At 34.7% G+C, this 25,305-nt stretch overlaps 2 protein-coding genes across 4 annotated transcripts; one reads left to right on the top strand and one right to left on the bottom strand.

Moving 5' to 3' along the window:
* Positions 1-615: 615 nt before the first annotated feature.
* On the top strand, positions 616-7,738 carry zgc:153896 (uncharacterized protein LOC569930 homolog). The gene is made up of 5 exons (XM_052096497.1): positions 616-859; positions 4,535-4,680; positions 4,930-5,556; positions 6,157-6,388; positions 7,665-7,738. The coding sequence occupies exons 1-5, from the start codon at positions 616-618 to the stop codon at positions 7,736-7,738; spliced, it is 1,323 nt and encodes a 440-aa protein (XP_051952457.1).
* Positions 7,739-7,985: 247 nt separating this feature from the next.
* On the bottom strand, positions 7,986-23,451 carry LOC127622022 (mitotic deacetylase-associated SANT domain protein-like). 3 transcript variants are annotated; one of them, XM_052095883.1, is made up of 13 exons: positions 22,989-23,451; positions 20,091-21,696; positions 15,123-15,353; positions 14,641-14,971; positions 12,239-12,305; positions 11,992-12,134; positions 11,795-11,898; positions 11,452-11,527; positions 11,176-11,264; positions 10,821-10,949; positions 9,735-9,854; positions 9,299-9,510; positions 7,986-9,193 (listed from the first exon to the last, which is right to left on the bottom strand). In XM_052095883.1, the coding sequence occupies exons 2-13, from the start codon at positions 21,462-21,464 to the stop codon at positions 8,953-8,955; spliced, it is 3,117 nt and encodes a 1,038-aa protein (XP_051951843.1). In that variant the 5' UTR covers positions 21,465-21,696; positions 22,989-23,451; the 3' UTR covers positions 7,986-8,952. The 3 variants fall into 3 exon arrangements, with proteins under 3 accessions (XP_051951843.1, XP_051951842.1, XP_051951844.1); XM_052095882.1 differs by having other exon boundaries at positions 20,091-21,479; XM_052095884.1 differs by having other exon boundaries at positions 10,887-10,949; positions 20,091-21,479.
* Positions 23,452-25,305: the final 1,854 nt, after the last annotated feature.

Raw genomic sequence — 25,305 nt, 5'->3', positions numbered from 1 at the left:
TATACTTTTGAAACAGTGAGTATTTAACGTTTATTGATTGGCCCCAGTCACAGATTATTGCTTCTTTTTTCTTTATTTCTTTATTTTTTCTGAAGAAAAGGAGGAACGAGATTAAATACATTTTTGTGTTTATCGATGTTGTGCCACAAATGCTGACCATTGAGCTTAACTTCTATTAAAGCTTCAATATTCCTTTAATACAATAGATGTAAAGTGTACAGAAAAAGTACATTTGAATTCATGATAAACAATGAGCAATTTCAAATCTCTAAGCTTATATCACCCATAGCAGTTTATCAGTTCCATCCTTTTCTCTTATTGTGAGATTTAGATAAACCCTCGCATGCCCTATGCTGTCAACATGCCCTGAAAAGGTACATGATCAGGTCAAATAGTGTAGTATTTTATTATTATTTTTTACAATAGATTACAGATGGCTTTTTTATCCATCATAGTCTAGTTGCTCTAAGAACAATTGGCTTTGAAAAAGAGAGAACAGAATTACACATACAGTGTTTCAAGATTGTCTTATCAGTTTGCTGATAATGCTGATAATGCTTATAAAACCAAGATCAGTCTTTGCTGAATTTCATTCTGCTTGACAGTGTACCGAAGATGAAGTCAGAACTTCTGCTAGTGGCAGTGTTGTCTCTCTGCGTGAGCAGCAAACCACTGTCCAGAAGTAGAACTTTGCACAACAAATTGCTGCTTATATCTTTTGATGGTTTCAGGTGGGACTATGACCAAGATTCACACACACCAAATTTAGACAAACTTGTTGAAGAAGGAGTGAAGGCAAAGTACATCAATCCCCCAGCAATCACCATGACATCCCCATCACATTTCACAACTATAACTGGTAAGTAAATCGACTTCTGACTCGAAATTTGTCAATAGACTTGATGTTATTAGTACATTTTGAAACACTGAGTATAAGTTTCTGTTCCAGCAATTACCCACAGATTTAAGGCTCAACGCTTCTGATTTATTTTTATGTGTAACTAATTGATTTAGTGTAGTAAACAGACTTACCTCTTACAATTACACAGGCTGCATACATGGTAAAAAATATATTCTGCAATTGTTACCAAAGAAATTAAATCTACCTGTTCTAACCCTTATAAATTTGTTCTGTTAGTGTAAATGTATTTGGGTCAATGACATGACATGTATTTTTTGTGTCCAAATTCATTATTTTCCTAAAAAGAATTTGAATAAATACATGTCATATATCAAATGGATCTACAATATCTCATTTATAAGAAACCCTTTTCATTTTATTGAAATTCGATAGATTTTTTGAGTTTTGGTGTTTGAAAGACCAAAAATGTCAGGTGGTGCGACCGTCCGAACGTACAAGCAGAGAACAAAACTGAGATATAAATGTTCATTTTCTCAATAAAATTCTTAATCAAATATTTTGGCATGATTTTATGTTAAATTCCTTATAAATGAGGGGAAATAGTGTATCAGACCTATATCAAAACTATTTGCAATTATAAATGCAATTTTATGCAACGTTCCTTTAAGAAAACCATGTGACGGCATTTGACATCACACAGAAGACTCCAGAGGACCCCTTTGATGCAGTAACAAGATTAGTCACCCACCCATAAATATTAGATAATTTGACATTTTTGAGTAATGATGAGGTTGATTCAACTTATCATGTCAGGTGGTATGACCCCTGGAAAACTTTGAAAATGTGTTGTTATTATAAAAATGTGTTTTTGATTTAAAAAAAGTGTATGTATAACCTTGAGCACATGGTCAAACATTTGTATAGGCGTCCAAGTTAATGCCTGTTAGATTCTAATTGAGTTTGAAATGTCAGGTGGTGCGACCAGAGTTACAGTTAAACCAACTAAAAAAAGTCATGTTAATTCATGTTTTTGAATATATTAAAGCTTTTAAGTTGTTTAAAGGTGCAATCTACATATGTATATATATTTTTTTATTTTATCATGGTATGAGTGACAATTTAAAGAGCACATTGTCCATCTTAAAGTCCTATTCTTCAAGAATATAGGACTGTATAATCAACATTGATACTAAAACAATTGCATCTTTAAATTAATCTATTTTAATTTGTTTTTGTAGATGCAAAATATTGAGAATGAAAATATACTTATGCTTTCTCTATGAAGAACGCTTTCTATTTTTTGTCTGTATATAGTTACAATAAGTGAAGGTAGTGAAATATAAAACTATGACATACTCTCTGCAGAAATGCAGTGTACACAATGAGTTATAAATTCACAAATTTTGCAAAACAATCCAAATTAGGTTATTTTCGACCCAAATTGTTTTAGTGTATATGTATTATGTATTACCAAGTTTTGTTTTTTGTATTGACATTTTATAAAAAAATGTTCTCGTTTTTGAAATGTGTTCCCGGAGATGTTTTAAATTTATAGATTTATAGAAGCGATGATCAAATGTTATCATAACATGCAGTATTGTTTTGCACTTTCTTGTTAATGAAATTTAATTATATGATTGAGATACAGTATAAATTGGTCAGAGGATTAAAATAAAAAAGCCAATTGAAACCTGAATAAAATTCATTGACATATCTTTCTTTTTATTTTGTGAATATCAGTCATTATTGATCACAACGTCAGGTGGTGCGACCGGTCATGGTCAGGTGGTGAAACCAGCAAATTTACATTTAAATGTATCAGTTCCCACTGCAATTGCAAAATGAAGTAAGAAATATAACTGTAAACCTTTATATAACGTATACAAATAATTTTTACAGTTAAAAACAAAACATAAAAAGTCCTTATGGAAAGATGGGTGTTTGAACACACAGAAAAGCAGCCGTTTATATGATTTGGAATAAAAGGGCAATAAATAAAGAAATAGAAAGGGAATTTACCATGTGGTATTCATTTTAGACACTACAATGATTCATATTTACAAGTCTCAGTAGTGCTAAGTACATTAAATGTATATTATTTTAAATTAATATATGGTCGCACCACCTGACATTTTCTTGGTGGTAAAATCAGAAATCTTGTTTAATAATGAATTAATGTTGCCTAAAATGCTGTAAAACCAATATGAATCAACACCATAAATTTTTTTGGACATAAAAATGCATTTTAAAACTGTTTTGCTTAAAATATTATTTTTTTCATCTTGAAAATCTTATTTGTCATTGACACATTTAGGTTGATTCAGTCATTTTATATAATATTTATGACTAGGGTAAAACCAGTTAATTTAGATATGAAACACATTTTTTAGGTTGACATATACCGTATAGGCTTAATTCATCCAAACAACAATTAGTGTAATGCATGCTGAATTGTATGCCATTTAAACTCAGTGATTGTCAAATATCTTGCATATTTGATTTTGTCGATCAACTGAGTGAGTGTGTATCACTGCATATTTTGCATCACTCAAATCTTAATTCAAAATTTAGTTGGAATTTTGCTGAACTAATTTCATACATTAACTCAAGCATTATTTATTAATTGTGCATCAAACTCTTGATGTTTTCACAAAATGTTATTGCAAATACATCTGGTTAATATTTAACTGGGGTGTGTTTTACTTCATCGTAGCTAACTTTGTACAAGTCTACATAATCTTTTCCAGACTGGATTATCTTTTGTGTCCTGATGTTCAAAGTCTCAAGCTTTCTGCTCAGAGCTGCTGAGCACACAATTACCAATAACCTCAAAGTTTGTCAGTGCTCAAATTTCAAAGGGTATTACATAGTAAGCAGTATTCCTTGTTCATAAACCAATGGCTGGTTTACAGTTTTTCATTATACTTATCATAATTTTATTATTATTTTTATTATTCTTATCATAAAATGCTGATCATATGCTGAACAGATCAGAAAGAATGTAAATATGGCACCAATTAATCACTGCCGACACGTGAAGAATATTTTAAGTAATCTACAGGGTTGGGGTGTAACAGAATACATGTTATGGGATTATGTGTTCAAAATACAAAATATAAGTAACTGTATTCCACTACAGTTACAATTTAAATAATTGGTAATTAGAATACAGTTACATTCAAAAAAATTACTTTGCATTTTATTGTCTTTGTTTCATTTAATATTTAACCCACTAAGTTGGAAAACATTTATCTATATAAATGATGTGATCCGAGGAGCATTTAAACAGCGATGAAACGCTTTCTTATGAAGTGATGGAGAAGTCAGTTTTAAGTAAGTTTGGAGCAGAAAAAAATTGAAAAAAACCTTGTGTAAAATGTCATGTGAACATTTATCTCTATGCTAAGCTAAAAAAATTATATTCTTTTGCCATTTTACATGCACCTGTTTAGATTAAATTACTGACTTTGAGTAATCTAAAAATTACATTTTACATAATGTATTCTGTAATCTGTAGTGGAATACATTTTAAAAGTAACCCTCCAAACCCTGGAAATCCTAGATTACTCACAGTTTTCCACGTTATGTTAAATGAAGTTTATACCTACAATACATATTTACTGTCATAGGTCACAGTTTATAACAGTACGAGTGTTTTTACTTCTTATCCAGGAAGATGGATAGAGGATCATGGTGTTGTCCATAACCTGATGTTTAATGCTTCAACTGGCTTAAGACTTACCCATAAGGGAACACTGAAAAAATCAGAATGGTGGGATAATGGTGCTTTGCCTCTGTGGATAACAGCCCAGAATCAGGTGAGGCAAAGTCTTTGTCATAACTGGCTCCTTTGACAAGCTTTTTGTCCCCAAATTTGAATAAATACAAATTGACCTCACAAAATATGACTGTTTTTCGTGGCAAATGATTTTTGCATTCAGTGTTTTATAACTCTTGTGATGATTAGAAATATGCAAACATTTCCAGTAAAATTGTCCTTCATGGTTAATAAGTTATTTAATAAATACCACAGCGATCTTAACCAATGTGTTCTATGTATTTCATAGGGTCTGAAAACAGCATCTTTTTTCTATCCTGGTGGAGGAGTTAATTATAGTGGGAAAGCTGTGGATCGTTCCCTGGTTGAAGTACACGGGCAACTCGATGACAATGAAACAGAGTGGCAGCAGAACATTGACACTGTGATGGGATGGTACTCCAAAGAGGAATTTGACTTGGTTACTCTCTATTATGGAGAACCAGACAATGTGGGCCATGCTGTAGGCCCTGAAACCCCAGAGAGAATAAAGATAATTGAACAGATCGACCGTATTATTGGCTACCTTAGAGAGGCGATTCACAAAAATGGTTTGACTGATAATCTGAATGTTATCATTACTTCAGACCATGGCATGACCACTGTTAAAAAGGCCAATGAGGTTAATGAGATAAAACTTTCAAATTACATGAAATTTTTGAATCTATCCCAATTTGATTTGCTCGACTATGGTGGGTTTGGGATGATAACACCCAAGGAGGGCAAAGAACAGGACATTTATGATGCCCTGAAGAATGCACATCCAAATCTCACTGTCTATAAGAAAGAGGAGATTCCAAAACACTTTCACATTGCCAAAAATGACAGAATTCAACCTATTGTCCTTTTGGCAGATCTGGGTTTCAATCTGAACTCGGTAAGTTTCTTTAGACATAGATTTAAAATGATGCTTCAACAGTATTGCAGACAGTATTGCCTCACTTGGTCCATGTTATTCAACCAACTAAAGTGAATTATTATACTTTTCACATTCAAAACATTCTCAAACCCTCATGTTGTTCCAAACCCATATGACATTCTTTCTTCTGTGGAACATAAAAGGAGACATTTGGCAGGATCAGCGGCGAAAATTTCATCAAAATGTTGGGGGGGACAATAAACATAACAATTCTCAAGAGCAATTTTTGAAGTTTTTTTTTTGTTGTTGCCCCGTTTGCGTTTGTATTATTTTATTTCTTAAACAATTATTTTAAGAATATATCATTATATTATTTACAATACACATATTTTAATGATATTCCCCCGACCCCCCGCGATTTCCGCCTATGGGCAGGATGTTAGGGGCTGAAAGCTTTAGTCACCATTCACTTTCATTGCATTTATTTTTACATACAATGAAAGTGAATGGTTTGCAATGACATGAGGGTGAGTAAATGATCACATAACTTTCATTTGTGGATGAACTAACCCTTTAATTACTTTCTACCCTAACCAATTTTGTTTGTTTTTTGATCAGAGGATCATTTTGTATATCAACAAAGGGGATCATGGATTTAGCAATGAGGAAATGGACATGAAAATGATCTTTCGAGCATTTGGCCCAGATTTCAAGAAACAGTTCTTGGCTGAGCCTTTTGACAGTGTCAGCATCTATCCATTGATGTGCAAGCTGTTGGGAGTAGTTCCAGAACCAAACAATGGAAGTCTCAGTGACACCAAAGGGATGCTAGTGGACAACATTGATGTTGGTAAGAATTTGAGGAAGAATCTCATTTGAATCTTACATTTCAAAACCAGCTACATTTAATATTGCTCAGAGGCAAAGGTGTTTCTTCCATATTTTACTTGAGGAAAGGTATTTAGTTGTTGAACACAAAATTATAAAATTATTATTTATTTTACTATAATAATTTAATTATATAAATGATTAACTATGAAACACAAATCACTGTGTTTAAAGGTGCACTCAGTTATATTTTGTTTATGTTGTCTTGGATCTATACTGACACCTATGGGCATGGATCATTCAAATGCAATAGTGTGCAACTGTCAGGTTCCAGAAGTAAAAATCCTGTAAAGTTTTTCCAGGCACATTGATTTTTAACAATAACTTATAAACCTTTAAAGACAGACCTACTATGAGCTACGAGGTTGTTAATCCATGGTATCCACGTTTAATAGCGGAATTCCTGTTAAACAACTACACTTTCCATGGTACAGCAGTTAAACATCCACCAATCAGAGAACTGCTGCCAAGCAAGCCCACGAAAAAAGCCCAGAAGAGACCGCCCACCTCATGACACACATTGAGTGATGCATTAGAGTCTGTCTTCCGTCACCCTCAAACTACTTATTTATTTATGTACTGGATATATTACTATATATACTGTATTGCTATACTTACAATTAACACCCTAAAATCAGTAGTTTTATATAATTCCATACGATTATGTCATTTGCAGTGCTTCATATGATTGTAGTTTGTGCCTTTGGGAAAGATGATAAGTGCACAGTGTTGTGCCTTTTATGAAGGATTTTTTGAAAAGTCAATAAAAAAAAATTAATGGGAAAAAATACTTCCAGAACCAACATGGCTGAAAATGTGGATGCACTGTTGCACTCTATAGTTTCTATTCACTATGCACAGTCAGCCATGAATAATTTAATTAATTAATTAAAAAGGGGGCAGGAGTCTTCATCTTATGTGAGTGTGTATTAATTTATTCACGTTTTAAAATTACTTTCATTTCTTTTGTAGCAAAACTTTTTTAATGAGGAAAAAATTACTGAGTACACCTTTAAGAAAGTGGCGTGTTCTTTCATGCTTACAAATCATTAAAAAAATAGTTTATTAAAAAAAGTATATTTTTATACTGTAGATATGTAATTTTATATATTATTGTAAATCTAAAATTTAATAATATCTAACAAATATGTATTATTTGTGTAGTTTTTGGAATCAGCCTACCTAACTTGAGTGGTCTCTTAACAAGTTTTAAATGTATGAATACTTCTTATTTGCAGGTGGGAACTGTGGAAGGATCACAGTGTCTTTTACCCTTCTGATACTAATGACTGTTATCTTAACCCTCATTTGAAGAAATTTGTAAAGACTTCTGGTTTATCATGTTTTGTGGCAATCAGCAAACCTTAGTCAGAATCAGTTCTGAATATACACTATGTATAACTACTGTACTAAATGAACATTAATGATAAAGAATATAGTTTATGTCATAATTTTGTACGTTTGAAAGTCTTCCATTGTTCAATGTCAAGTTATGAGTGAAGTTTTTCATTTAATATTTATTGCATTCTTGGAAATAATACAACTTTAGATTTAGAAGTTTATTTTTATTGGGCATACATTTTATGCAATGCCTGTAAAAAAAAAAAAAAATAAAGCAAACCAAAACTCAAAAAAAATTATAATAAATTGATTAATATGTGGAAAAGAATTGGTTTATTGTGATTTACTAAACTTTTATTTACATAGATTTATAAAAATCCCAATCCCCATATTCCACTCTACTTTAAGTACATTCACAACATAAATACACATTCTTTTCAATTTAGAGTACTGAAAATCTAGCACACGCATTAGGGCAGTGTTGTACAGAATAGAATATACACAGAGTCAACATATATATTTTTCTGCACTATATACACATTACATGCACAAAAAAATATTACATTGAAATTATCCATAGATATATGACATTTTTTTTGGTTTGTGTTCTTGATTACATATTCATTATATATTACATAAATGTATGTAATAATAAAAATACAAAATAAAAAACGAGATCTTACTGGTCATACAAAAAGGCATACAAAATCAATTCTTGAACTTTGATCAAAATCACACTGGAAGGCTGAATCTGAAACAACCTGTACATTTCTAGAAAAGCTTAACACAACAATCAGCTCAACAAACAGTTTACGTTTGCTGGTAAAAGTAAAGGTAAATCTTGGAGGCAAGTGAGAAATATAATTTCAATTGATGTTTTAGAAAGCTGTTCCTTTAAAGCCCCTTTAAAAAGTATTTTAAAAATATTTTTTCAGTTTTAAACACATTTCAAATAGACTGAATAACAGCACCTTTGCCTATTAATAGCTAATAAGTGTGGCTTTCATGATGCCAAATTGGCATGCATCACTATTTGAAAATACAATTGGAAACATTTTGGTAAAAAAAAATGCTAAGGCATTTCATATATATTTATCTTACAAACATCCCAAACATGCTCTTTAGTGTAGCAGGAATGCATACGTTTCAAAGGAGATTTGGCACCAAAAAAGAAAGATTGCTTTCTCAATGCCAGTCCTCATCGTGCTCATCCTCTGGCTCTATTGAGTTTTCCTCAGCTCCACTACTCTCTTCTTGTTGTTCTTCTCTCTGTGCCTCCTTCCTCCTTGCTGCCTCTAGTACCTCCTGCCTTGCCTTAGCCGCTGCCAGTTCCTCCTCTTCTTTTAGGCGCAATGCAGCAGCCTTCTTCTCCTGCTCAGCGTGGCTCTTCATGTGGGCACTGCGGCTCTTCACTTTATAGAACACCCTATATGCAAACATTAGAGCCACAAAATCTGGATTAAATGAAGACCCTGCTTTACTTATATATATATATGGTGCACGCAGTAGAATTGGTGTATCACTCCCTCACCTACTGCACTTTTTGCAAGGGAAAACACCCTCTGGCTCTCCCTGACTTTTGTTGCCAGTTGAGGTTTGTTGCCTGTTTTTCTTCCCAGCATTGTCAGAGCGAGGTTTCTGAGGTGCAGGAGCTTTGAAGGAGGGTTGAGCCACTGGCCTCAGGCCAAAACCCTCTTCCACTGCGCCATTTTTCTGCTCCTCATGAGTCAAGTCTGGCCTCATCTGGACAGAGAAATAAAAACAACGATTTGAACAGATTTAGCGCTTCATCTGATTATGATGTAGTAACTACACACATAATTACTATTCCACTTGGTAAGGACCCAGAGAAACACAAAGGTGGGCTTCTCCCACCTTAAAAAGACTAAGAACAGTATTGACTTTTGAAGATTGCGTTTATTTCATTTATACACTAAGATACATCTTTTTACGCTCTCAATACTAACATTCTGGTTGTCCTGAAGTGTCTTGGTCACATCTTGGACAGTAGCATCTTTATTGGCATGTGTTCCCACTTCTGGTCTACTATCAATTCCTTTCTCCACATGTTTTTGTGTCACATTGATCTGTATTAGAGAAAATAAAAATCAACAAACAATTGACTGCATTTCTGATTTGTCTAAAAGACAGGCATTCACAAATACATTCACAAATTTAGTGACCTCAGTAGGGCCATAACGACGATAGACACTGAAGGGAACATATCCCACTCATTAGTCCTTGTAGACCCTTCAGGGTTTTTAAATGGTTGATTCTTAAAATATTCAATTTGGACCCCAATCCTGAATATGTAGTTAAATCCAACCATGACAGTGGTTCCATGTGTTTGAAATTAGTTTCTTAGCTTAAAATGACTACGCTATCTCAACACAAACGCTTCGTGTAAGAAGAACCTAGTTGAATCGGGTAAACCCAACAAAATTAGACATGTCAATGGAACTCAAATAAATCTCTTATTTCTTTATGTACTAACTTTTGAAAGCCAATGTTAGCATGCTAAATATGTGCTGGTGGGAAGCCATAGAGAGTGTAATTTAGTTACTATGCTATAGTTAGCACAGCAATTCCTCACTGATGTCAGCAATCAATTTCATGTGCTACATCTATCTGTCCTCAAGACTAGCTCAAGCTCCACTCTTCACAGCAATGGTAACCCCCAAATCTCCACATAAAACATTAAACACCATGAAGTATCCCCCTTTACAAAAACACATAAAATAAACCTTAATTTTAACATATATTACCCCTATCAATTCCCATGCAAAGCACGTTGGGAAATTGAAATCCTCTGCCCAGTTTCAGTTAACCAAAAAAAAAAAAAAATACAAATGTTGTCCCAATACAAATAGATTACAGTAACTTTTGTTAATTGAAGCAACTCATTTAAATTAAGTTCACTTGTTTACATGTATTTTTGAGTAATATAAACAAGGGAGGATTCAGTAAACCTAACAATAGTGAAAGTTCCTTTTTTCTGAGTACAGCATAACACCTTTGAAGTAAAAAGTATATAAACAGTTAGCAATAATAACCTGTACCACAGGAATGCTCTCCTCTGAGTCTAAAGGTCCATATATAAGAGTGCCATTATGACCAACCTTCATTTGTTTCTTATAGGTGTAGTAAAACTCCACACATTGCGCCACTGTTTTACTCCTCACCTGCAAATACAGACAGATAAATGGGCTCAAAATGTCACTTATTTTAAGCAAAAATCATTTAGGTTAAACATTTCGTTGACGATTCTTCAAACATTTTTTCTATTTTTGTGTTCACTGCAAAAATTAACGACATGACATGAGGGTGAGTAAATAACGACAGAATTGTCAAATTTAGATTAAATATTCCTTTAAGAAGTAAACAAAACAATATAAAAAGACTGCATACCAGTTTTTGTACCAAGAAGAAATCTTTCCTGTAAGCAGAAATTCCTTTGTTGAAGTATCGTTTTTCATCCATGGTCCAATAATCTGACCCTGGTGATATTTAAGAGACATGAATCACTTTCTATCCATCACAAAACATTACAGATCATATGTACCTTTGCAATTATTAAATGAAGCGCTCATGACTAAAAAAATAAATATATATTACATTACCATTTACTTTACTATAGTTGATCTACAATTTATTTCTATCCTTTCTACTAAAATGCAATTCTACCTGCATAGTGGTAGTTGGCCAGATGGTGGTTCCTGGAGAAAATAGGGTTCTTCATAAACATAATTTCTAGAGCCCCCTAAAAAGACACAAGGATATTTTTTGTTTTTCATGGAAAGGTATGCATCAAATACATTAAAATACATAATGATGCTGCTTACACCAGGGTCACATCTAAACCCAAGGATCACCCTAAATGCAGGTGTAAATGAGGTCTAAGACACTTCTCAAAATAGTCAAATCAATCACACTTTTAACCAATGATCATGAAACCAAACAATGTAATGACATTTATACATTGACCATCATGTAACACAATACCGTAACATGACTGAACAGTGCTTACCATGACATCACCTCTGCATTCATGCAGGCAGTGCATTGCTAGCTCTGTATTGGTTCCTCCTCCACATAGGACACTGGAGCAGGCTAGAGTCATCAGGTCATCAACTGGGAAATTATGATGATTATTTGGTGAGTATGTCTGTGTTAAATTCTGTGAACTCATGCAATTTTAAATCCATGCAGTCTAAAACAGTTTACCTCTTGTATTCTGGATGGGTGTAGAATCAGTCTCTGACATAGGGAACCAGACTAAAGTGGCTTTATGTTGGTCTTTTAGGACCAATGACTGATCCTGTAGATCTGGAATCTCTGCCTGGTACTGAAATCCAATGTTGATGCGACTAAAATGTACAAGGGAGGGAGAATATTTTGGATAGAAGTCCACTATTCTAATTTTCCTATGTAATTGTGATGCATAACAATTAAAAAAAATGTCACTGCTTACGGTTCAAGGCTGACAGGCGCTGCCTCTCCAATCAGTGGGAGTGCGGGAGGAGTGATATCAGAACTGACTGAATTACAGCAGTGAAGTCAGGACATTACAGAGAAAGAGAGATGCAAAAACAGTTTAAACACAATAATCATAAAAATAGTTATTTAATATTAAAGTGGTCATGACATGAAGAAATAAATTTTTCCATCTTTTGACATATACATTAAGTGGGGCTGGGCATTGCTACAGATTTCCAGATTCAATTAGATTCTGATTCACAAGCTCACGATTTGATTCCGATTTGATTGTTTGCATATAAAATAAATTATCTCTCAGCTTATGCTCCCCGGAGGTGGTGGAGGACAAATCTCAGTTTCCTCTGCATCTGAGATAGTCAATCCATGCATCTTATCACATGGCTTGTTGAGCGCGTTACCGCAGAGACATAGCACGCATGGAGGCTTCATGCTATTTTCCACATCATCCATGCACAACTCACGTTTCCCACCGAGGACCACATTTTAGTGACCACGAGGAGGTTACCCCATGTGAATCTACCCTCCCTAGCAACCGGGCCATTTTGGTTGCTTTAGAGACCTGGCTGGAGTCACTCAGTACGCCCTGGATTCGAACTTGCGACTCCAGGGGTGGTAGTCAGCGTCAATACTCGCTAGGCTACCCAGGAGTCACCCAGCTTATGCTCTTCATTATAAAGGAACCTTCTAGGCAACCCTTCAAGGTGCAATTCGTAAATATTAATTTTACAAATTATATTTTATCATTAGTTTTTTATCAAACTGGTCACATTTAAGATTTCAAATTTTTTCAAATTCAGTCCATTGCATCAGTTAATGTCTTGAAATTGCATATATTATGTTGCATGTATATATTTGTTAAATTTGTATTGATTACTTGCATAATTTGTACCATTTACAAATATTATCATTGATAAGTAGAACATAAGTAGGTGTTTACTCGGTATTGTCTCATTAAGAATAACAGCATCAGCCAGTAAGTGCATATAACAAAAGAAGGTGTGCGTAATTTCTTTAGCACATTTATGTGTGATCCAAATGTAATTTTTTTTGTTGTTTTTAATCAACAACTGACTGTAAAAAACAGAAAGAGCATTAAAAGAGAGATTATTCAATGACATATGGATCTGTGGATCTCGTCTTTGGACACAGAATTAGTTAACCCAAACTTCTACTCTCAACACGCAGTGAAAGGACCATTTACTAGCAAGTGGCGAAGACATTTTTAGTCTCATAGTGTGAGATTTGGTTGCACATACATAGGATTTACTTGCATTATAGAGGGTTGCCACATAGAGTAAAATTTTGATCTTGTGATTTAAGAATCAGTACAGAGATTGCTCGAACGAAGATTGCGAAGCATTGCAAAATCGATACTTTTACTGAGCCCAACATATAAGTTACAAATAGAGTTCATTGTATTGTAAATGAAAATGCAAGTTTCAGAACTCAAAACTTCCTCCCCAAGCAAAAAAATTAAAAATGTAAGCTACAAAAATGCTTTTTTTACTACTTCTGTGACATTGTGACACCAACAGGGGCTCATTAAATCATTGCCACATCCACAGCAAGATATTAATGCCTACTTTTACATCATCACATACTTAGCCCGCCCACTGATGCTCATTCGGAAAGATGAAGAGGACAGTGTAGGACAGACAGGCCTATTATTCCTGCACACCAATGGGAATTACACAAAACACCTTCTTATACACATCTGAATATTTTTTTGTATTTTTCAAATAATTAACTTTTTTTAATTGGATGCAGCATCACACAAAAGCAATGTTTTTTCAGTTACCGATACAATTGTAGAAATGTGCTTTTCATAATCCATGATTCGTTTATTCCATGAGAAATGTGTCAGTTTTTTATAAGGTTTGTAATAAGAGTGGAGTCTGTGAGTGCCCATGAGTTTAAACATATTTGTGCTATTAATTTCTTTAAGTGTATTACTCAAGGACAAAATTACTTATTAAACCTTTAAGTTCCATAAATAAATAAGAAAGAAAGAACAAGTGTTGTTAGCACTTTACAATAAAGTTCTATATGTTAAAATTGATAAATGCATTAGGTATCACGACTAACAATGAACAATATATTTTATAGAATTGTACTTGCTTAACGTTAAAGATACAATTGTTTATTGTTAATTCATAGTGCATTAACAAATGTAAACATATACATCTTTTGATTTAAAAAAATTTATTACTATATGATGGAATTAACATTGACCAAGATTATTAAGTGTTGAAAAAGAATTGTTCATTGTTAATCATGTTAACGAATGTAGTTAGCTAATGTTAACATATACAACCTTATTCTAAATTGTTATCAAAGTGTCTTTAAAAATTATAAGCAATTAAATAAGAAACTCACTTGAATGCAGCAAGCTTCGTGTGGCAGTCCGAGGTGTCAGTGGGGGTGGCAGGACCTGGCTGCCTGCTGCCATAGAAGAGAGGACAGCAGAAAAGTAGAGCCCAGAGCCTTCACGCACAGGTGAAAGAATGGGTGGAGGAGTGTATGGGGGGATAATGCTTGCCTTCTCCGGCATCCGCACTGGAGATCGCAAGTTGCTTTGGTAGGAGGTGATGCTGGAGTAGACAGAAGGGGCGATGAAAGTGCATGGTTTGAGAGGTGGTATGACCAGGGGTTCAGGCCGTGGGCGACGCCTGAATTTATCAGGGGACGTTTCCTCTTGCCCCTTAACCTGATTTCAGAAAAAATGCCAGAAAGGGACATAAACAGTAGTTAAATCACCAAAATTATCAACAACTATTTTTAAAAGCCCTAAAGGTTTTCATAAAAGAATTTTAGAAAATCAAATGAAAAGCTTTATGAACATTTATGAACTTCTGTACCTGGCTGAAACTCTCAGATGTTGAGTTCTTTAAAGAGTGCCGGCGTGCTACAATAACCGAGGGTTTGCATTCAGGCTGGTTTTGTTGTTGAGGAATTTCTGAGGGATGCCGAACACCTTGTGTCCAGCTATCAGTGGCTTCCATCTGGACTTGACATCTCCGAACTGGCACTGAGACTGGGATGACTAGAGGGACCATTCCCCGTGGCCTTCCAGACATATTCTCCTCAAGCTATTTATAGAAGATTAGACAGAAATATGTATGGTTATAAAATGGAATGAAAAATTGAAAAAAAAAACAATAACAAATTGCTAATGCTACAAAAACACTCCCACGGTGTTCCCACACTTTTCTCCAAATAATTTCCATAACTTTACCAGTCACTTATAATTACTGGATAAGGATTTATAAAATATAAAACATTTTAACTAATCAAATATTTTAGATCTAATCATGGGTGTCACTTTGTTTTAAAAAGTGGTGGAGACAGTTTGGAGGGTGGTGGAGAACATTTCACAAACAGTTTTGGGTGTAATCCAATTACAACATAATTAGTTACTGTAATATAATTACTTTTTAGTCAAAAAAGTAGTGTTATGCATTACATTTTAAAATTCTTGTAATCAGACTACAGTTAATGTAATGTACTTATTTATAACATGTATATGTAGAATATCCTATAACAAGTCATTGTGAAGGAGAAATGTAAAGTGCTGTGTGACTTGCGGGTAACAATCAACAAGGAAGAAATATAAACATTATTTTTAATTTGTTGCATAGAAAAGTATTTTTAAAACTTATATGTAAAGTAATGAGTAATGTGATTACTTTTGAATGAAGTAATTAGCAATAATCTGAATTTCAATTTAAGAGAAATTATTAATAATATGTAGTGGTAGGGGTGTAACGATTCACTGATCTCATGATTCGGTTCAGTTCAAGATACTGAACTCACAGTTCAGTTTATTTAACAAAAGGAAGCCAACTGTATTGCTTATGTCTATAAAGTACTGTTCTTAAAAATCCTAAATGATCGATCAGAGATGTACCGGGACTAAAAATCTGCCCAGAACACGGCAATGGTGACACCAAATGGAAATGTTAACCAATAATTCTGCTTTACTGAAAATACAGAATTATGTTAGATACCTGTACATATGCTGCTTACATTTAAAATATTTTAAATTCAAATAAAACTTTTCTAAAATAGTATTGTCTTAGATTACACAATTATTATTTACAAAAATACATATAAAAAGCTGCATCTCACTAATGCTCCTGGTTTCCGTTGTCGCAGTTTCAGCCAAACTCATTGTACAAAACCTGTGGCTACAATAGTATGCAACCATATTTTAGAGCTCCTTGGCTGCAATGAAGCGGCTTCTATTTGTATGCACGTGGATGTCAAATATGTTGGATAGAAAAGATGCTAAAAAATATATATCTAATCTATATATAATTTTTTTTTTTATAGTCCCATCTTCACAATGCACATCGTCACATTTTTTTAACCAAAATGTATTATGTCACGATAAACCATTACACTCCTATGTATTGGATTGTTATTTTTAAGTAACTTACCAAACACTGGTCATGAAGTAGCAAAACTAATCAATATTAATTAGGTCAGGTGGAGGGTTTTAATCCACCCTTATTTAATTTATAAACAAATATTCCATCTGTATATCAGTGAATGTATATTTCATATGTGTGACTGCAACTGTTTGCATTTTACTTTGGGATTTAACTGAAAATGAGCTTGAGCTGGGCACACGAGCAAGTAAAGCATGTGTCTGTGTGCACGAGAGCACATTACTGCCTGATGTCATTAACCCTACTGATAACAGCCTCAACAAGCACTCATTATAAAACAAACGGTTCCAGTCCTCAATGCTGATTGGTCAACAGATGTGCTTTGTTCGTGATAAAATTAGCAAAGCCAAAAAGTGACCCGTAAATGACACCTATTGATCTGTCAACAATTAGAACTATTTATATTCACAATACAAATTTCCATGACTTTTAAAGACTATCAATTCTGCACAGCAAATAAATATCTGTTAAATGTCTAAAATGTAAATATAATATCTTCTATGCTTTGCCATTATCAATGCATTATAATCCCATCTACAGGTACACTACGAGTGACAAAACTCGACAGAACTAGAATCAGCCACTGCAAGTTTGCACTGCAAGTGACAGTGTAGACAGCTTGGTTGAATATAATGGTAGAGTTCTAGTTTGTTATGTTGCTTGCAGTGTCGATGGAATGTTGATGTTTTACAAACATAATTATGTGCTTGAACCTACAGAGTTAAAGTGGTAAATAAACCACAGTGATCTTAATTAAACTAGATGGCTTACTTAGTCCTTAAAATACCTTTACATTCCATTGTTTTTACATTATTTTCTTTCATAACTGTCCCATATAAACAGACATCTCTGTCCTGTCACATTGGGATATTTTAAAGAATTCATTAATTCAATACAGTTCTTGTTGTGTGAGAGTTGGATCTGATACATGTTAGCAAACAGGGCTTGGTGAATGAGCCCATCCCTAGTTCAACTGAGTGAATTTTAAGAAAGTTTGGAATGTGTAGGTGTGTGGACATGCAGCTGTACACGCACTAAACTGCTGTTCACTGTCAGCTCACAGAGTCATGCTTACCAGCTAATGCTTACTAAATAATTTCACAAACTCTCCTCATCTTTCAGTATATAGCTGGGGTAGTCCTATACAGCAATCACTAACAAAACAGTGAGCTATATGCTAATGTGTACTTTATAAAGGTTTCCTGCATTTTTTGACCAATCAATTTCCACACCCTCTCCCTCCAGCTGTCATGATTATTAATGATTCAGTTATAAATCATCACTGATTTGTGAACCAGTTAGACTAATTCAATGAAAAGAACTAACAGAGGACTGGGTAGCTCAGCGAATCCGCCACCCGGATTGAGGCGAGTCACTGAGCAACCACGAGGACTTAGAGCGTATTGGGAATTCCAAATTGGGGAGAGAAAAAAAATTACTTCCAGGGGTGTAAAGTAATTGAGTAAAAATACTCAAGTATTATCTTTGAGAATTTGTACGTAAGTGCAATTTATAAGGAATACTTGTACTTTTACTTAATTACATTTCCAAAGATTAATGCTTTATTTTTTACTCATTACAATTTTATTTAAACTTGAAAAGCACTGGTTAAATTTTTACAGATAATTTTCTTTCATCTTACTTGATTGAAGCCACCCTTTTACTGCATCTGACAAACCACAGATGACAGACCAGAGGTATGTGATCGCCAACTGAATTTGATGTATTCATTCAAAACTATGAGCACGAAGTGAGAAACACTGATGTTTTTTGTCCTAAACTTTATTCTACACCTGCTACTTCTACTGATTGGACAGTTATGAAGTCAAATATTATCATTCACATTGCAAATATACATATAATAACAAAAGTCTTCTGTAATTAAATGTGTATATGTCACTTATTTCTACACTTGCCTTAAATATATCATATCTATGCATTTCTACTCCCTATTTGCTGAATTAGTATTATTGTTAGGCAATTTTTTATTATAATAATAACTATAAACCATCAATGATAATGGTAATACAAATAATGGAATGAGTAAATACTAATTATGGATTTTATTGAAATCATCCATCTGCTCTAGAAGCAAATCTCAGAAATCAATTAAAAACTAACAACATTACTAACTTTCTTCAAAGCTTATTTTATTTTATAAATTACTTTCTCTATGTCTCAAGGGGCTGGTTGCACTGACGTCGCAATTCATGAGTGCCTTTTCCAATGCAATGAACATTGCATGACTGTGGCAAAGTTTTTAAAATGATATGGTTCATTACAGTGGCGCTAAAAGAGAGTGAAATGTTCTCCCGAACAGATGAGGTTAAGGTTAATGCTCTATCGAGATTTAAATCAACAAAACATACCTCCCTACCCTAAACCTAACCAATAGTGTCATTAAATCAAATGAGAGATGAAAAAAATATTTCTGACGCAACCATGTTATTTTGTGGTGCTTCTGTAATACTTTTGGCTCGTGTGTTGACTCACATGCTCTTCCGGACTCGTACCCTGGTCCTTTATATCACTACTATCACTAGCTACTGCGCAATTTGATCACTCTTAAACAAGCTTGCAAATGTGGTTGTCTATTTATTGCAAACTATAAAATGAGTTATGCGCTATAGTAAAAGTGTTTAGATGTCATAAGATAGCATTGTGTAAGGAACAGAGTGTTTTTACGAACTGATAATCTGCCGTTTTACTCATGATTTGCGTGAAAAGGGATAAAAGTCATCGTTGTTTTAGTGCCTCTATTGTTCATTCCACCAGGAATTTGCCAAGTTATGTAAAACAGGCCACATAAACATCATTTTGCAAAAATGAGGTTATTGTAACATTAATCTATTGTGAATGTCAATGGGTGAGAAATATGACAGACATCAGAGAGTAAAAAAGCGACTCAACAATCCAATCGAATTTAACAACATCCTCTCTCACAAACTCTCCTCTCTTAATTTCATTTTAGCTTGGAAAAAAGTACATTTTTTTGGTTAGATATTTGGACTTCTAATTGAGTAAAAGTTTCATTTAGTATAAATACTTTCACTTAAGTATAATTTCTGAGTACTTTTTACACCCCTGCCAACTTCCAAGAAACAAGTCTCTCACAAATCATACAAAATGTAACTATGGAGAGGAAATTTTTGATTTCTGAATGAGTGGAGTCAAATGCTGCTGTAAACATCAAAAACAACTTAAGACCATCCAAACTGCTGAAAATCCTTTGCTAATTCATGTATTTAAGAACAGAATTCCTGCCCAATGTGAATTGAATATAGCATATTTCCATTCTAATATATGTTCCATTGGATATTAAAACATATGTCTACCACTGTTGTAAAAATCATATCCTTATCCTTGTGTGCTCACCTTTGCTGGCAAAAATTCCATCTCTGAAGCCTTTTGAGCAAGAGTCTCAAGGTTAATCTCTTTTGAAGCCCTCCGTCGTCTCTGAGTGCTTTGGATGACCCCCACTAAGGGTACACAATCTCCTCCATTTTGGGTAGAAACCTTGTCCTTGGAGGCCTGGTTGCCGTGAGAAGACACACCATCTTTGGAGAGCCGACGAGAGCGGCGAGGGAGGACCCGAGGTTTGGTTTGGGTCTCCTGCTGTTCAGAAGATGTCTTTGCAGGACTAGGGTCCTGGTAATTTGATCCCTGAGGGACTGGTTCCTGTGGCTGAGTCTGAGGGAAAGAGAGCTGAATCTGATGGGATAATGGGCTTGATTCAGTTTTCACCTTAACACCATCAAGATGCTGTGAACCTGTCTCTTGTTTGACTCGCTGCTTTCCTTGCGACGGCATAGGCTCTGGTTGAAGACCTTGTGTGTGCTGCTGTAGTTGCTGCTGCATCTGTTGTAGATGTGTCTGCATTTTCTGCTGCTGGTGGTATTGCTGTTGCATTTGCTGCAGCCGTTGCTGCTGCTGCTGCATTTGATGCTGTTGTTGTTGCTGCAACTGACGCATTTGCTGCAACTGTTGCATCTGGTGCTGGCGATGCAGCTGCTGCTGTTGTAACTGCAAGAGTTGCTGTTGTGATTTTGGCTGCTCACTATAATTCATATTTAAAGATGCATTGTTGCCTTGGAAAACCTGATGGAAGTCAGGTGCCTGGGGTTGCTTGGTAGGTCCAAATGCCACCTGAAAGGGTTGGAGAGTGGAATCTGGCATATTGGGATGCATGCCTTGAGGCTGATATTGCAGGTCTGCAGGCCTGTGACCCTGTTGGAGGGCCTGACATTGAGCATGGTGCATGGCTGCCATCGCATGATGATCCCAGTCTGCTCCGGGACCTTGAGAAATATCTGGGTAGACCTGCGAGGAACCTGGGGAAAGCTTTTCTGTCTTTATAGCATCCATCTCAAGACTCGCCTTGTTAAAGGCCCTTGGGTCCTCCACACCACTAGGAGAAGGGCCAAAGTTCTGTGTCCACTTGTTCACGTTTGGGAGGCCCTGAAACCAGGTTGAGGTCTGCACTGGATCCTGATGCATCCACTTCACTGACCCGGATTGCTGAAAATGTCCATGGACCTGATATCCTTTTTCAGATTTGAAAACACCAGAGCCCTGGACTTCAGGGATAGAATCCACAACTAATCCAGGACTGCTGTGAGTTTGCTCCAAGGAAGGTGCTCCTACACTGTAGAACAGCTCCCCTGAATGTTGCATTGTTTGATCATTGGCTTCAACATTCTGCTTACTTACACTGTTTATGGTTCCTCTCTGATGTGGAGAGAGACTCATAGCAATTCCATTAAACTACAAAACAAGCAAAAAAACAGCGTAAATCTGTCCACTTCAGTTTCAAGTAAGCCTGATCAGGTCTGCATGTGACTTGATGTAAAAAGTTGGTTTACAGAGCAGAGCACATGCAGGATTTTATGGAGTCTAGGTTCCCCACCTCCCCTCTTGCTTCTTAACTGCAGTATAAAAGTGGTGTAAATATTTAAAAACCCAGTCATTCCTCAGTCACATTCTGAAAAGAAGAGAAAGATGAAAATTTTGGTTTTGATATCTAATTATTATGTGTTTAAAACTATGGTAATCTCAACAAAGACTGAAATATACATAAACCATTACAATATTTTTTGTGTAAAAATAATTTCTATCAATTTCTCAAAAATTATATTGCATAGTTGTGGCATAAGTTTTACCAAACAATTTTGCCCCTATTAAAGTTTTTTTTCAAAGGTTAGTGTACGCCGGTGTCAGAAATTAGCCAGGGCTTGTGGCATAATGCAGCAAAAAGTGTCAAAAATGAAATAATTATTTAAAACACATATTTCTTAATATCCTATTCTAGGCCTAGTTATACACATTATCTCATTAATTGAGTATGAGATTGAGAATTTAAGTTAATTAGCTTGTAAAATATAAGTATTATACAAAAATTATGAAACTACGTATATTTTTTCTATGGTTCTCACAAACAAAAGGAGTCAGACGTTTTATTTAAAAAAAAAAAATTAAACAAATGTCACTTCCATTATGTGGACATTTGGAAATGACACTGTTGTGGGGAATTTTGACTTTAAGAAAGAAAGAAAAAAAAAAAAAGAAGAAAAAAAAAATGACAAATGTCCTGTGATGCATGTAAATACACTGTTGAGTGTTAAAAATGTTTTTTACTTTACTTTCTATAAGTCCATAGTGTTAAAAGTGCCAGAAGTTTAATAAACGTCCACAAATTAAATCTCTACAGCAGCAGAAAAGTCTAAATGCACTTTAAATAAAGTAAGTATAGATACTAATCTTAAAGTTAAATATTATCTTAATTACGACATAAGTGTCAAAACTGCCTCACATATGACAGGACACTAAATTAAGTCACGTTAAGATATGTGCAGGGAAGGGATATAGAAGTCTGAAACCAGGAAACTTGACAAACACAAATGCAGAAGGCAACAGCAAACACACGGGAGGGGCATGAAAAGTGCAGTGCGTGACAACAAGAATTACAGGAAGTGAAGAGGGAAGGGGAGAGAATGCAGGAGAGAGAGAGCAGAACAAGCAGAACTACTTTTGTACCCATTGATGACCCCTCCCAAAACAGAAACTTTAAACGATTAAGTTACAGCATAAAAAAATAGCCAATATTGCATGGCACGACAAACCACCACACACTTCCCCATTAAAGCAAAATAACAGCATCTGTTGCTTCAAGTCTTGCATCTCAGTGCACTTTGCTCCCTTTACGCGTCTTTGCTTATTGAACTGTCTCTATCGCTGACCGTGTATGAAAGCGGTTCGAGACTGTAGAGTACTTACACTGTTGCTGTGTGGCATCGACGTCTTCCTTCCTTACTTTTCAAGTTCGGATGACAGCAGTCTTACTGCAGCTCCTTGAAACAGTTCCAACCCTCGGCAAAGTCAACTACGTGCATGCCCATGTACACACTACGAACGTAAACGCCTAAGTAGGTGCGCACATTTGATACATCGAAGTATACGCGAAAAATGTCATATTGCATCATCGAGAGGCCTTTCTACAATGCAGACTGACAGACTCAACAACTTTTGTATCCAGACAGTATAGAACTCCACAATCGCAGTAAACCAAACTGTTTTCCGTTTACATTCAGCGCAAACTGACCGAACCCGTTTGCAAGATCTGGAAGGATCGATGATCCTCTCGAAAAATAATCTATTCATCAACGTTATTTATCAACAAAACAGCTCGCACCACAGCGCCCAATCAGCGTTTTTCAGACTGAAGACGAGGCGAAACCAGTCGCAAAAGCGCAAACTGTGATTGGGCGGAACGCGCACTGCTGGAATGGAATGTGTAATATTTAATTAGTGATACCAACTGATAGAGGGGGCACTTATATTTGCATCTCAGTTTCACTTTTAAGGAGATTTATGACAGGATGTGTTGACTGTGCAGTTTCATGCTGAAATGTATGTCGCCATGTAAAGAAAAAAAAAACTACCGGTAAACACAGAACGGTCCCCTAACGTTAGTGTATGGTTCTCATTTGTTTTTGTTTTTTTCGAGGAACATCTCCTAACGTTCTAGGGCTTATCTATAACCATAAATTAACTTCTCCAGAATATTGCATGGAGGTTTTTGCGTTATCTAATTGTTATTTATTAGTGTTTCATTTTTTATTATTATCCATCAGAATTATAATTAAGCCTATAGTTATTTGTCAAATTTGGAAAATATTTAATGGTCATATTTTCATTATTTTCCATAAAAGTTGCAGAGGTGTTTAGAAGACAACAATGACTGACATTAGTGTAGGCTATAGCATACAGCATTTCACGAAATGTAGAAAATATTTGCTGCCAAAACGCATTATATTGATCATATGAACGTTATAAAGTATACTTTTCACAGCTGAAAATGTTAAAAACAGGGTTAAGCGTGTTGTGAAAGGGGTAATTCTACAGGGAACTTGTTGTCAAGCTCCCTGTTACAAAAGTGTAAACTCCAACAAACCCAAGGCAATAAAAAAGAAAATTCAGGTAGAAAGTTCTGTCTGTGTTGTAACCTTTGTAAAACAAAGCCACACAGAGTGCTGTTACAGTTTACATGACAAAAAAAATGCAATCTCATAGATTAACAATTTGGGGTAATTGAATCCGATTTTGGAGTACTTATCTAATTCTGTTTAATTTTGTGTCACATGCATTTGAGTAGGTAAATCATTTTAACATGCATTACAAAGATATTTAAAAAATGCATTCCATTCTTTATTACTAACATAAAGAGTCTCACAAAAATAACTCTTTTTTTAAAAAAATTTTTAAAAATTGCATTAAATATGAGTTTCACCGAGTCACACAAGGAACATTTGTGTCAAGTTTTATGTCAAATTTCATGCAGTAGCCTGCACTGCATCAGCAGCAGCAGTAGAGCAATGGGCTTTGTTCTATATTGCTGCACATTTTGCAGTTGAACTATTGTACCCTGCGGGCAGGACCCTTAGAGATGGCATTCACTAGATCCTTTGAAGCAATTAAGTTCAATGTGTGAGCTGGATACATCAGTGAGGTGGTAAGAAATAATATATATATATATATATATATATATATATATATATATATATATATATATATATATATATATATATTTCATTTTAAGCACATAAAAAAATATAAACAATCGGTCAAACTAACAGATAGTCCTGCCTCAAACTCACGCCATTGGTTGAGCAAATGTTGTATTGTTGGACTGGACAGGTCACTCAAAACTAACAGTATCAATGTTTAAAAAGTGCCACAGATCAAATCAACCTACTAATGGTTTCATAGTATTAAAATCAACAAATTACACACATCATCTCATATTAGTTTTTATTACTTCGCCTGGTACAATAAGAACTACAGAAGTTACTGAAAAAAATTTTTTTTTGGTGGCCTAAGGTTATTATGAAATTATTACAAGTTATTCATTTGAACACACTGAAACTATCATGTCTAATTTATTTCAATAATCTATGGTCGTAACAATTATTATTACTCATTATCTGACTGCCATATTGCAAATTCTATGCTTGGCTGCTCATCTTACATACACTGCAGTTTGGATTTAAATAAGCAGATTTTTAACCTATCTGATGCAGTGTGTAGCTTCTCA

Source organism: Xyrauchen texanus, chromosome 28 (assembly GCF_025860055.1).
Source record: "Xyrauchen texanus isolate HMW12.3.18 chromosome 28, RBS_HiC_50CHRs, whole genome shotgun sequence".
In the NCBI taxonomy this organism is placed as follows: domain Eukaryota; kingdom Metazoa; phylum Chordata; class Actinopteri; order Cypriniformes; family Catostomidae; genus Xyrauchen; species Xyrauchen texanus.
Note: the sequence above shows the minus strand (reverse complement) of the source record. Positions and strands in the feature narration are given on the sequence as shown.